General features: G+C 38.3%; 1 protein-coding gene across 2 annotated transcripts in view; it reads right to left on the minus strand.

The window, feature by feature from the left end:
• LOC106903265 (chloride channel protein 2) overlaps window positions 1–13,736 on the minus strand; it is a 94,882-nt gene that overhangs the window by 48,541 nt on the left and 32,605 nt on the right. For both annotated transcript variants that reach the window (XM_088011712.1, XM_088011713.1), the window contains exon 2: window positions 12,492–12,639. In XM_088011712.1, the coding sequence (XP_087867838.1) occupies window positions 12,492–12,639 (148 nt within the window). The remainder of the gene's footprint in view (window positions 1–12,491; window positions 12,640–13,736) is intronic.

Genomic DNA, 13,736 nt, shown 5'->3' on the forward strand with positions numbered 1-13,736 from the left:
CTGTGATTTTACTGTGAAAATGAGGAGAATAGAAAAGCAGAGTGAACACACACCTCTGAAGACCAACACTACCGGTGCAGATTCCTCATTACTGCTTCCACTGAAAACCCAATTATTCAAATCAGCCCTTCATGTATTATGCAAGGTGACAGCCTTCTAAGAGTGTAAAAGGCCTAAAAGGCTGACCATTAATACACCAATTTTGCTCGGTCATGGCAATGAGGCATGCTCCCTCGTGTCTATGTGGCTCCACATTCATTATGGAGCTTCATGCATGAGGCAGAGATTCAATTAGAAACGGCTCGCTGTGTTTAAAACCACCTGCTTAATTAGATCAGGAGGAGCATAGATAGCCAAACGCCACCGTTTGGATCATTTGAGTTTTAAATGCCAATGCTGACTGATACAGGATGGATTCAACTGAAACTGATGCTTGGCGCCAATCGGTGTACACTCACACGTGCACATGCGCACACACACACACACACGCACACACACACACACACACACACACACACACACACACACACACACACACACACACACACACACACACACACACACACAAGTTAAAGATTTTTCATAAGTTGTCAAATTATTTTCAGGATTTTTACAAACAGTGTCCCATCTGAGTTGCATCAGATTTTAAATTAGCCAAGTGCAAGTAAAAAAAAAGAAGCAGTTCAAAATAAAAGAGCTGCAAAACTAAAAAGTTTGGATTGGGAATCAGAGCAAGAAATGTATTATTCTTCTGGTCTTGAATTAAGCAATGGCTTAATTATCTCGTCAGCATGATATCAAGTTCTCCTGCAACATGCCAACTATCAGTTCCTTTTATCAAACTGTGCTGAAACAGGAATTGCTCAAACCTTTGGAAGGTAAAACCACAAACCCTAGAGGTTCACCCACCAGCAAAACAATGGCCCAAAACTTACATCCAGGGTTATGATGCTGAATTAGAATGCCTCCAGTTTAAAAATTATGTTTTAAACTGGACCTCAATTAGGTTCAATTTAAAACCCAATTGAGAATCTGAACAAGATTTGAAAACTGATGTGCACAGTTTTCAAATCTTCAATATGAAGATTTCAATCTGACTGAGGTCAAGTTATTATTATTATTTTTTTTTTCAAAGAAGGAAGAGCAAAAATTTGCCTCAAGACCTGCAAAGCTGATTGAGACATACTCCAGCAAACATTCAGCTGGTTTTCTCTAGAAAGCTAATTTAGCAAAAGGTTCTGACTCAGTTAGGCTGAAAACACAGGCACAATCTGAGGTTTTAGACAGCTTCCACTTCATAAAAATGTGCTACTTTGTGTTAGTCTGATATTTAAATTCCAATAAAATACATTGAGGTTTGTGGCTATAATGAAACAAAATGTAAAAAAATATATATATTATTAATGGAGAACGACCAATTTCACAAAGACGGCAGTAACAAGCCAATGACACTTAGTTTACTGCATAGCCTAGCACTATGTATTCAGTTCCCCTTTTTTATACACAGACAATCACATGCACACGTTTGCATGTCCATCTTTGTGGGGACTTTCCATCGACTTCCATTCATTTCTATAGCCTAAAACTTACCCTTATCCTAACCCCATCTATTACATACCTAACCCTAACCAAAACTCAATTCACACCTTAGTCCTAAATCTAACCCCTGACCCAAAAACAGCGTATCCCATTGTTGGGACCAAGCTTCGGTACCGAGCAGTGGGTCCCCACAACTTAATATGCGTCAGGAAAATGGTCCCCACAAGGCATTACAAACAAATGCGCGCGCACACACACACACACACACACCCACACCCACACACACATTTGATTTGCTATCTTTGTGGGGACTTTCCATTGACTTCCATTCATTTCTACAGCCTAAACCTTACCTTTACCCTTTTCCTAACCCTAACCATCACATACCTAACCCTAACCCTAACCAAAACTCAATTCATACCTTAGCCCTAACTCTGACCCCTGACCCAAAAACAGGGTTTCCCCTCGTGGGGACCAGGATCAGGTCCCCACGAGGAGCGACTGGTCCCCACAACGTAGCATATGTCAGGAAAATCGTCCCCACAAGGTATTACAAACAAACGCACACACACACAAAGTGAGAGAGAGACATTAATGTGCTGTTATAATGTTTTACACCATTAATTATAAAAAAACACTTCCGGAAACTTCAGGTAATAGCTTATATATATCAGCCAATCTTAGTCAAAACGTGTGTGAGGGGTCCTCACACACTTCCTGTAAAAGACACACACTTCCTGCAGTGTATATACTTGCAGTACCATCTTCAATCAGCAGGGGGTCCCCACTTTTCTAGTTTTTACTACCAAGTGGGCCAAGTGGGAAAAAAAAGCATGAGGCATGTTAGGAGAGCATCCCACGCTGCTTTAGAGTGGTTTCCCACGTGGGGTACAGCATTTTGGGCCCCACAACACAACCGGGCCCCTCTATGTTGGTGTGCTCTCATGCTCGGGACCCCCAGGGTAATAAAAACAAATGCACAAACACACACATCTATATCTAGACATTGTTCCTGACTACACATTAGGGTTGGAGGCAAGCAGTAATAAGCCCAGGCTGGTGGAATTAGTCTTTACTGACACAGCAAAATAGCAATGTTAAGCACACTGGGGTATTTTTCCGTTGGTTGTTTATTAATAAGAAGCCAGAAGTTGTAAGTGTATAATGTTGTGTGTTTCACAAAGCTGTTTTGAAACTTTATTGCACTGAGACAATCACTGGCGTTTGAGTCTGCAGAGCTTTTTCTGTTATTAATGGTGGGGGGGATTAAGACGTCACAAAGCACTGGAAACTGTTTGAAAGCATTACAGCAGTGCAGAAACACATAATGACCATTTAGTACATGTTATTAACTAAGTAGAACTGCAGCTGCAGTAATGGAGAGGTGAAATTGAGGGTTTGATTTTAGTTGATGAAGGCAGCCTGGGGGTATTGCATTTTGTTGTTTGTTTACCAGAGATAAAATCCTGGGCTGGGGCCTCCAGAACATACGGGTAGCCTGACCCTGGAGAACAAACAAATCATATGAAATTGTTTCACAATGCACAGCTTGGGTATGTGCATTTTTTCCTCTTTCCAAGACTCCATTATTCACTTTATCACTGCAGGAAAAAAAGTTAAGTACATAATGTCATTACTTTGTGATGGATGTAGGCCCTGTTCACATGCAGCAGTTTAACAAATGAACAAGGTAACAGAAAAGAGAGATGGGGCAATGTGGGGAGAACAGGGGCAAGAGATAATGTTGTCATTGGTGTCCTTGTGATGCATAATTGTGAGGTTGAAAGAAAGGGACATGCATTCCCTTTTTATTGACAAAAACCTGTAAATGTGGCATGCTTTGGTATTCAGCACTTCTAAGTCAATATTCTTGGAATTGTGCTTCACAGCAAATACACCAGTAAGTGTTTTGGTGGAAAATTGCTCAAGTGTGGATAGATTAAAGAGAAAGAATATGAGAAGAAATGTTTAAGTCTTGCCACATATTCCAAATTGGAAATGTGTTGGCCCATCATAAAACAAATGAACAAAACATTCATATTTTTGGTTTAATGGAAGTTCCAGATGTATGAATGATTTTGCAAGCAACTGGAGCACCTATACAAATACTGAAGTATTAAAAAAAATATGAAATTCATGGGGTTTTTTGTGAATATCTGAGCAAATAAATGAATAAATGTGAAAACTGTTTTGATCACCCTCTAGTGGCTGGCTGCGCTCCAGTCCATCACAACGTAATTATTATTGATGTAAAATACACCAAACCTATTACTTGTAAATCTAATGTATGAGGACTTAAAATAGGAGACTCAGACTACGTCCCCCGCTGGCATCACAAATATGACAAAATAAATGAAAAGGGTAAAAAGTTTGCACCTTTCAGCCCAGTCTGGAAACAAATCAGTAAGGCATTGGGGGGAAAGTGAGTTGTGGACAGGCTCTGGTTTCAGTGTTTCCATTCACCCTGATGTTGTTTCAGGAGAGTAATTAAATTCAGTTTTTTCTGGTGGAGCACAATTCTAACAGCTGAACTGCCTCTATGATGGATTGTAGCTTTGTGAACTTATTGTTGCAGATAAACATTCTGCCTGTGTTCTGATGCTATTATTTGATACATGCGTGCACTGAACCTAAACTGACTATGCCGGACACAGTCTGCATGAATATCTATTGTTACACTCCTACCTCCTATTAAAAAAAAAAAGGGTTCTTACAGTTTTTCTAGTCTTAAGCACACAAAAGAACAACTGTATTCTTCCCTTTTATGCTTTACTAAACAAAAACAAAGCTTGTGATACAGTACACACCACCATTCAATAGCTTCAACAGCAGTAACTCAAAGTTGTTTTTAGGAACAACTTGATCAGAGGTTCCACTTCAGTTCATTGATGTTTGCTGACATTAGTTTCTCTTTAAAACTTTCACCACATTTCAATCACACTGCAGTCTACACTTTGCCTGGAGAACTACATTTTTCTTTTTGGGCCATTCTCAGATATTTGTAAGGAATTTCTGTCGAGCTTTAGCCATCACTGGTATGTTCTTGAAAGTTGGAGTTTTTTTTTCTTTTTTTTTAAGTGGAATGCCAGGTCTACAAGATAAGACACACAGTGTTACAAGCATCTTCATCAGAATCCTTATACCTCCCACAATTTCCACTGGTACATTCATTTCTGTTTATGTTGATCTTGAGTTTTATGAAACAATTGCTGCTAATTCACCGTTTGGTTTATTAGATTGTGGTGTGTAAGCGTTCTCTAGAAGAGAACTCTGAAGTCTCACTGGTTAACTCTGGCTGCATGTGTGTGTCCTTTGAAAAATGTCTGTACCCAGGCATTTCATCAGGTGGTTTTCTGGCCTGACATTTTCATCCAGTTCCTATCATTATCAAAGAAGGATAGATGAAGGAACATGAACAGGAACAAAGGAACGACCACAAGAAAGTGATGAAGGCGAAAAGACAACAAGGACAAAAAAAAAAAAAAAAAAGAGATGGATGAACACGAAAGCATGTGAGCGCCATTGGTCGCAAGGTGCCTGCGGGTCGCCATGGCAACATGTGGTGCCATGCTGAGCTCCTGCTGACATCACACCTGTTGAGGCGAAACGTGTGTGCGTGACATCTTGGAGCCAATTATATGACATATCAGTGCAAGGTGGATTGAAAGTGAGAGAAGGAACGAGTCAGGGGACAGAAAACGAAACGGCAACTGTGTGGATTTTATCACCTCATGGACACAGCTGCTAACACCGTGTGTTAGAGTGTGTTGACCCTGGGAGGCTGGGCATGGAAGAGGGGGACAGTGAACAACAAGCCTGAGAAAGGATTCATCATGTAGACTCTCATATGCTTACAAATGATTCTCTCTGCAGCAATGCGGACAAAGGAATGAACATTAATGGGGGGAAAAAAGACAGTTGTCTAGAAGTTTGTTGTTTTTTTTAATGCAGAATCTGCTGGTTTCTACTGTCAAGATAAGCCAGTTAAATAAAAGAAAACTTTAACTTACAGGAAAGAACACTTTGGCTCTTTGGAAATGTTTTGAGTCCTCCAGGATCCTTGCAGTCTCGACATGGTACCTGCAGGAGCGCTACCTATCACTCTTATGAAGACAAATCGTTTTAGAACTACAGCTGACAAAACTACAAGCAATCCGTCCAGAAAGCAGGTGGTTGCAGCAGATAGCCTAACAAATTATGCATAAATTATGCATATGCATAATAAGTATCAGCTTATTAGACTCCCAGAGTTCATCCCAAAATATTTTACTCTGTACAATTTAACTCAGTGAATGTTTATTCTATATTCTTGCTTACATCTATGAATCAAAGATAAAAACAATAAACACAGCTAGATCATTGACTCCCAAAGGTCATTATTGCTTGCTAAACAATATGTTCAGCTTCTTGAAATCAACACATTTTGATCACTATTTCAATTGCTGCCTCTACTAATTGACTTAATAGTACGGGTGTCATGGTACAGAGCTAAGTGGGCAAAGTTACAGTCTGGTGTACAACTTTAGTGGTAGCTGGAAGTCCACCTGGTTTGTTTTGGTGTCACTTTTTAATGTTTGCTTTTTAAGGAGTACTGAAGTTCCTTATTCAATTACAAAGTCAATGGAGGAAAAAAGAAGGATCGAAGCGAAGGTTTGTCAGCATTTTTAACATCTTAACTTGCCACAAATAACTTAAAGCCAAATTTAAACACCACTGGTGCAGGAGAAATATTAGCTGCACACAAGCAGACATTTCCTTCAGACTTTGTGTTGCAGAATTCCCTCTGAGGAGAGAAGATATTCCAACAGCTGAACTGGATTGTATTATATACCAAAACAACTTTGAAGCATTGCAAACATTTTTTTATTCTCAAATATTAGTACAGTCTTATTGAAAAACTGAATCTTCATTTTAATTGACAACCTTTACTATTTTCAAATGGTTTTATTGTCACAAAATTTATCCTTTCATCAGTTTTACCCAATTGCCGCAGACAATTCTTTACAGCTATTTAATATACTACAATTATTTGTCTTGTGTCTTTGCCTACAGCTACTTTGGGGTCAGAAGCAGAGGTATGGGAACCACTGTTGTGTAAATAACATTAAGGTTACTGAAAAACAGTGTTATTTAAGCAACAGAAAGAATAGTTGTTTTTCTGCTTTAAAATCTCTTAGATCATGTGGAACTCTTTTTGTTCAAGGTTTAATTTAGCACAGTTGTACCTTGAATCCATATTTTTGTTAAAGATCATCATGCCTTAAAACCTCAGGACCTTGACCAACTGATTTTAGTGGCACCTTCTCTTTTACAAGAAAGAAAACAAATTGAAGCTGATGTGGATTTGTCCTGGCAAGTATAATCCTCTCACCAAGACTAAAGAAAGCTTACCTGGGATTTCAATTGTGGCGTCACGGTCAGTTACATTCTATGGCTGCACACTAGAAATGATTTTGTGTACGGACCTATTTTTTCTGGCAGCTTCAGAATTTCATGCCTTCCACTTTTAGAACAAAAGTACAAAAAAAGTCACATCTGATTTTCAAACTGAAAGATTTTCTCAGATAAATACAGTCATTCCTTTAAGATTAATGTCTTCACAAAATGTAGACTAATATCTAAATTCATATACAGTATTTGTGAAGGATCCATTAATGTAGTGTGAACAGGAAAGCTGACAGGATGCTCCTGAATGCCCAGAGATTACACTCAGACACACACAAATAAAATACTCATCCGCAGAGGAAGAGAAGCCCTGCCAGGATCCCACTTCCTCCATGAAGTCCACTTTTCATCTCTGCCAGGGCTCCTCCACCTGCTGCCTCCGTCACAATGCAGCGCTGTAAAGTTCAACGCCGCCCCCTGCTGACCAATACTCACACAGCAACAAGCCTTTCCCCACAGACTGCACCGGCTGGTTGAACAGCCAACAGTTGGTGAAAATACCATATGCTCACTCCTGCGGCACTTGTTTTCCTCTTTATGCTCTCCAAATGGAGGCATTGAGGGAGATGAAAATCATTCAGCTTTGCATCTCAGAGTTACTGTCGGGTTTAATGAGGCTAGACTGTTTCAAGGGAAACCTTCATTATGCTTCATTATTTGTGCTTTAAATTAACCAGGGAAAAATTCAGTTTTGCAGAAAAGATCAATCTGTATTTATATCTAAAACCACAAAATAACTTTAAAAGATGACCTATTGTCTATGAGCCACACAAAAAATATTAATTATATTTTTTGCATAGAAATCATTTATTTTAAGTTCCTTTTGGAATAAGCTGCTTTAGGGCCTTTTGTCACCTTTATGCAAATAAACTGCTGCTGGCTGCATCCCCCAACTCAATAATTGTATTCAAACTTCATATATACATGATAAAATGGCTGAAAAACAAATTGTACATCTCTGACCTTTGCAAGACTCCTGCACAACCATCGAGGAGCTGCAACCATTCCTGGATGTCAACAACACTTGTCTTTTCCAGCAGCCATTGTACAGCACATAAGGTGGTAAAACCCGCTGACCAGCTTCACTCCGTCTGTGTCTCCAGACACCAAAAAACATGAACTTATTGACAGAAAACAGTTTGGGGTTTATGCTTACACTGCTTCTAGAAGTTTTACATAATATGTCCCTTTTAAAGAATATATCTGAACATTTTTCACCATGAAAGAATAATTTTTTAAAAATTATATATTTATATTTTTACATAGTTCAATCAGAGGATAAAAAACTTGATCAACGTTCATAGAATCATTTACTGAACAGCATGTATGCATGCCTTTATTTAACAGAGTGTGTGTCCTTTAACCCCCAGCTGATGGAGGCAGATGGCTACCCTTCCTGTGTCTGGTTCTGCTCAGGGTCTTGTCTCCACCATGACACTTCATCCCATGCACACTAAAAATGAAGTACTACAGTAAAGACCACATTCAGTCTTGATTTATTTTCTTCTCCCTCTTCTCTATTTCACAATCAAGAATTATATAAAGAATCATAATTAAAATGCATTTATCTAATCAGGATATATATAGATTCACTTTACTTCATTGCACTCCGTTTCTTGAATTGGGTTTATTTAGGAAGAAGTGAATGAGAACTTGAATTAGTTTCAATGTAAAATTAACTTGCAATGAAAACAATAGATGGATGGAAATGTTACCCGTTTTCTCTGCCTCAAGAAGATTTATTGTGAATAACTGTGCTCTGCAAGTCAAACTGAATGAATGTTTCTGTTGCAGCTTATTGCTGTGAAAAGTTTGAAAGCATGTTATAAAACCTGAGATAGCTACATGGGATGAAGGAGTGCTAAGTGGAATGAAAGTGGTAAAATGAGGGACATAACAATAAATCCTCCTCACAAGTCACTGTATCATTATACATTATTGGCTCAATAAGAATCAAATTGGATTCTAACAATTTTTGTTTTTATTTTTTTAAGAATTGGGTTATTAAATTAAAACTGAATTGCACGACACTCATGCAAGAACAGATATATTACTGGATAATTTTAGAATTTAGAGTTGCAGCTGTGCAGCCCCTTAATCTTAACAAGCTCACAGCTTTCTGCTTGTTTGGTCTTAACAAATGAACAGTTTCCTAAAAAAAAAAAAAAAAAAAAAAAAAAGACCAACTCAGCTTTTCTGTAGCCTTGGAAAGGTCAAAGCTGCAGCCACAGCTGCTGATGCAAGACTGAACCCAATCTCGTGAGGGAATGAAAGATGTGGGGTGCAACCAGTGGGGCAGGGGAAGCCGAGGTTTAAATGAAGAACTTAAAGGATTTACAGGTGAAATTTGGGCCATTTGGTTTCCAGGTTCAAGATACAATGGATACAGCAACTCAATGAAACTGAGATTACAGAGTGAAACCAAATAAAGCAAAACTAGTCAAAGGTTGGACTTTGTGTTTAAGATTTTTAATGCTCAGACAGATTCAAAATTATTAACCATAAATTATCATTTTACTCAATGTTCTTGTTGTTGCATCCAGAAATAAAGACTTACCAAAACAAAAAAAAAAGAAAAACAGAATACATTTTCTGATCAGTTACCATGTGCTTTATTGGATGGCTTGGACATGTGAAAATGTTTTTTTGCAAAAAAAAAAAAAAAAAAAATCGCACAAGATAAGTTGAAGTAAATGAAAGTGAAAAAAAGTAAATGAAAAAAAGTCAATTTTATTTCTAAAATAAAATGGGTCAAACATAAGCAGATATAAAAGTTTACTAAGACTTTATGGCAGCCATTTCCGCAGTAGTCAGCTAGTAAAGGATAAAGAGTGTTTTGTGTAGAGATAATAAATGTTGGAATTTGGAATCAAATCCCATACTTTTCCAAAGTGTGGAATTTAGAAAACCAAGTAGAAAAACTAACCAAGATATGAAGTTTTATTGACAAGCAATATTATAAAGCTATTGGCTAATTTCACTGAAAACTCTTGACTTGTTGCTTTAAAACTTGAAAAGCCAAGTTCATTGATTAGCAGCTGCTAATAATCAGAATATTCTTATTTATTTCTTCAAAATAACAATATCCAAACTGATCGTGTTTACATATTAACAGATGATAGTCGTCTGAACCGCCACGAGTCAGCTGTGACTCATCGACAATCTGCGACACCGCTGGCAATAACTACAGACACGATACCTGTTGCTCAAGCTGCTCCGCTGTCACTGCATTTTACTGAGAAGAATGTCTGGAGTGGGGCTTGTACAGCTTGTACAGCCCCACTCTCTCTTCCCATTTCTCTCTCATACACTGAAAACAGCTGAAAAGATGACAGCCTCCTTGGCGACAGAGATGGCTGATGATATGCTGACAATGCTGTTGGCTGCAGCATTCAGCATCATTACACCACAACAAATGAGCAAGACTGCATGCACGTGCGAGTGTGCGTTATGAATAAAATATAGATAAATATGGGCCTCCTGTAAGCAGTGCGTTTCTTTTTGTTTGTAGACACACAATACATTATCTGCAGCTGTAAAGCACATAAAATGACAAAGTGTCTGAATGTGTCAGATTCCCAAGTACTTTCATCCTCTACATCATGCTTAATGGCTCTGCCTTGCTGTGTGTTCATATCTGCCTTTTTTTCCTGCAGACATATAAGTGAGCATAAGGCTGAACTGCTGTCCAAACAACATCTCTCATAATTGTGGTGGCCTACTGAGCTAATCAATTGAATCAGTGGCACCTCCACCGGTGTTGTGATCCATCTGAAGAGTACAAGAGCTGGTGGAGTAATGGAAGACTGATTCATCAGCTGCCAGCAAAAAACAACACTGAAGCTCATCAGGAAGATGAGAACAGAGGACACTCATGCACACAAATGGGCTTATTGGGACAAAACCATTTTCAAGCTGCCTGCAGTTATGCTATGGCGACACTAGAGGGCTCCCTGCTGTCACAGAATGAGAAGTGACACTAGGCTGATGAGATGTATATAGTGGCAAACTCTGTGATGTCTCATTTAGAACAGAAATTAGCAAAACGAGGTGAGGTCAGTTAAAGGGCAACACAACTGACACAAATGCGATCAGGCTTTCTCTGTTGTTGCTCCTATTCCAGAGCAGAGCTCAGTACAGTCTGGGTCATTTTAAAACGCTTCTTAAAACTTATTTTTATCCATTAGCATTTAATAGAGACCTGATATGCTAACTTTTCTGTTGTGATGTTTTACTTTTATTTTCTCTTTCGTCAGTTTATTCTATTGTGTTATTGTCTTTGCATAACACTTTGGTGCAGTTTTATCCTGTTTTTAAAAGTGTCAAGTTTTGATATCAGCTCAAAACTGAATAACATCTTGATGATGCTGAAGAGTAAAACTTTTTTGGGTTCAATAAATTATTTCATAACAGAAGAGAAATACTCCAGATTTTACATCTTGTAGGGCTAGTTGGACAGTGTGTGTTTTGTCTTAAAAGACATACCAGTGAGGAACACTCCAGAGTTATTGAGTAAGGTGAAAACAGAAGCCTTTTCTCATCTGCCACATGAATCTCAAAGATTTCCTCCAACTCCTGTTAACGGCCCATATTTTCCTGTTGTGTGTTCTGCTTTATCACACTTCATTTTGTAACTCAATCACACACGCCTGCTCTCATACACACACCCTTGTTTTCACTACTAACAAACCAGAGAAAGGTAAAGGACGATCACTGCAGGGCTCTTAACGTTCACTTAATGCTGACAGACTATGAAGAAAAAAATTCTTGTTATGATGATTGTCTGATGCTTAATTTCTAGCTTTCTGAAATTAAAGCTCAATGAACTAAGGAAGTTCATTGAGCTTCCTTAGCAATGAATATTGAGAACCATGTCCAGTTCAAACCCAAAAAAGGAACTTCCAGCATTGTATTTCTGTCACCAAAGTAAATAAAAGAATCAGGCAGTGATGAGAGATGCATCATAATGGTTGATTAGGCATACACGGTGTCAGATCTATGCTCTAATCTGTGTTTACACACACTTTTGACTCTGATTTTTTTTCAATAAATGGTTTAAAAAAATAATTAATATCTTCTGATATTGACACTGGAAGACAATAACTAATTAAAAGAGGCGCCAGGTTGAAATTAAAAGGCCTTCATGACAAACCCTTAATGACATTACTGCAGTCAGAGGCCTGAATCTTATTAAGAGTGGTCCAATCACTGGACTGACAGGTCCTCTTAAGTATGATGTTAAATGACCTTTTTCAGTTATGAAGGCCACTCACTGCTGCACAGCAGACCTGATTATCAAACACTCTGAACATGATAGTCAGAGCAGCTACATCCTACAGGTGCAGATGTGAAGACCCTGATAAGAATCAATACAAACTATTTAAACCAAAAGGGAAAAAATATGTCTGTAGATAAAAGCTATGACGCTTACTTTAAATTTAAAGATTACTTCTGCAGCTTCACATGGACCACATTCTGACCAATGGGAGTTGTTTGCTTGCACTTACTGCGGCACTTGGCGCAGCGTCCCTTGTACTCCAGCAGGTCCAGGGTCCGGCTGCGTTCACTGATAGACCGCTTCTGCCCACTCTCCCTCAGCCGGGCCGCCTCCTCTTTGGCGTACACCCCGAGTTCCTGGGTGTAGCGCCCATACATCTACAGAGGAGAAAAGTGACACATTTAGCCCTGAGATGAATGGACATATCCATCAGTATAAAGTCCAGGATGCAGAAACTCCTAAGTTTAGTGACGTAGTACTGGAACAAATAGAGGCCTCTTGAACCATCATTGGTATTAATCAGCTTTTTTGCTGAAGTGTGAAGTGGACCAAATATGTGATGTGTGATGTGATAGAGTATTGATGGTAAATTTGTCACAGTCAGGAGCTTGTGGCTATCATATAACACTAGAGTAAATGTTTAATTCTTTAAAAGTATTACATCTTTAGAGTTGATTTAAGAAAAACATGTTTTTACCTGGATCTTCCTTTAAAATACATACATTACTCTCACTGTGTGCTTCCCTCACTTTGAGTGTTTTTTTCTGCTTGACTAATAAAATTCAGCACCATCTTACAGACTTCATACAGGGCAAACTTCAACATTTACTCTGCCATTTACACTGGCCAGAAGAAAAATTATCAGAAAAGATCTCACCACAAAAAGTATAACATGTTCACATACAGAGTGTCGAGTCAGCAGTGCAAGAAACAGGAAGAAACCCAGTTTTACCAACTATTCCTCCGAAACACTCTGTCATTATAATGGAACAAGAGAAATGATTTTCCTCTTGGCCACCCATAACTAGGCTCTAATTTTTTCAAGGAGTTCACAAAGGCTCACATTAGTGCCTAGAAAGCCAAATAGCAAGTTTTATCAAATAATTTCTTGCAAAAGTTTTCATACCTTTTGGAAATTGCTCACATTACAACCAAATTATAATTCATCAGTATTCAACAGACATTCCTTGAAGATTTGTTAAGAACATTAGTTTATGAAAAACCAAGGAAGACAGCAGACAGGAAAGGTTTAAAGCAGGAGTTGGGTTTCACGCAGTGAACATTAACAGAACTATTCAATCTAAAAATAAAAAAAAATAATAAAAATTTATTATAAAAAGGTTTTAGGCCTACATGCAAAATGTTGTGTGATTCTCAATGAAATAATTTCTCAATGAAAAAGGGTGGGAGCAGCTTCATAGTTAGGGGAGTTTGTATAAACTAATGGTTTTCATACAACTGGCACTAAAAAAAG

This window comes from Poecilia mexicana, unplaced genomic scaffold (genome assembly GCF_051168715.1).
Source record: "Poecilia mexicana isolate PSO_F unplaced genomic scaffold, ASM5116871v1 scaffold_13, whole genome shotgun sequence".
Classification (NCBI taxonomy): domain Eukaryota; kingdom Metazoa; phylum Chordata; class Actinopteri; order Cyprinodontiformes; family Poeciliidae; genus Poecilia; species Poecilia mexicana.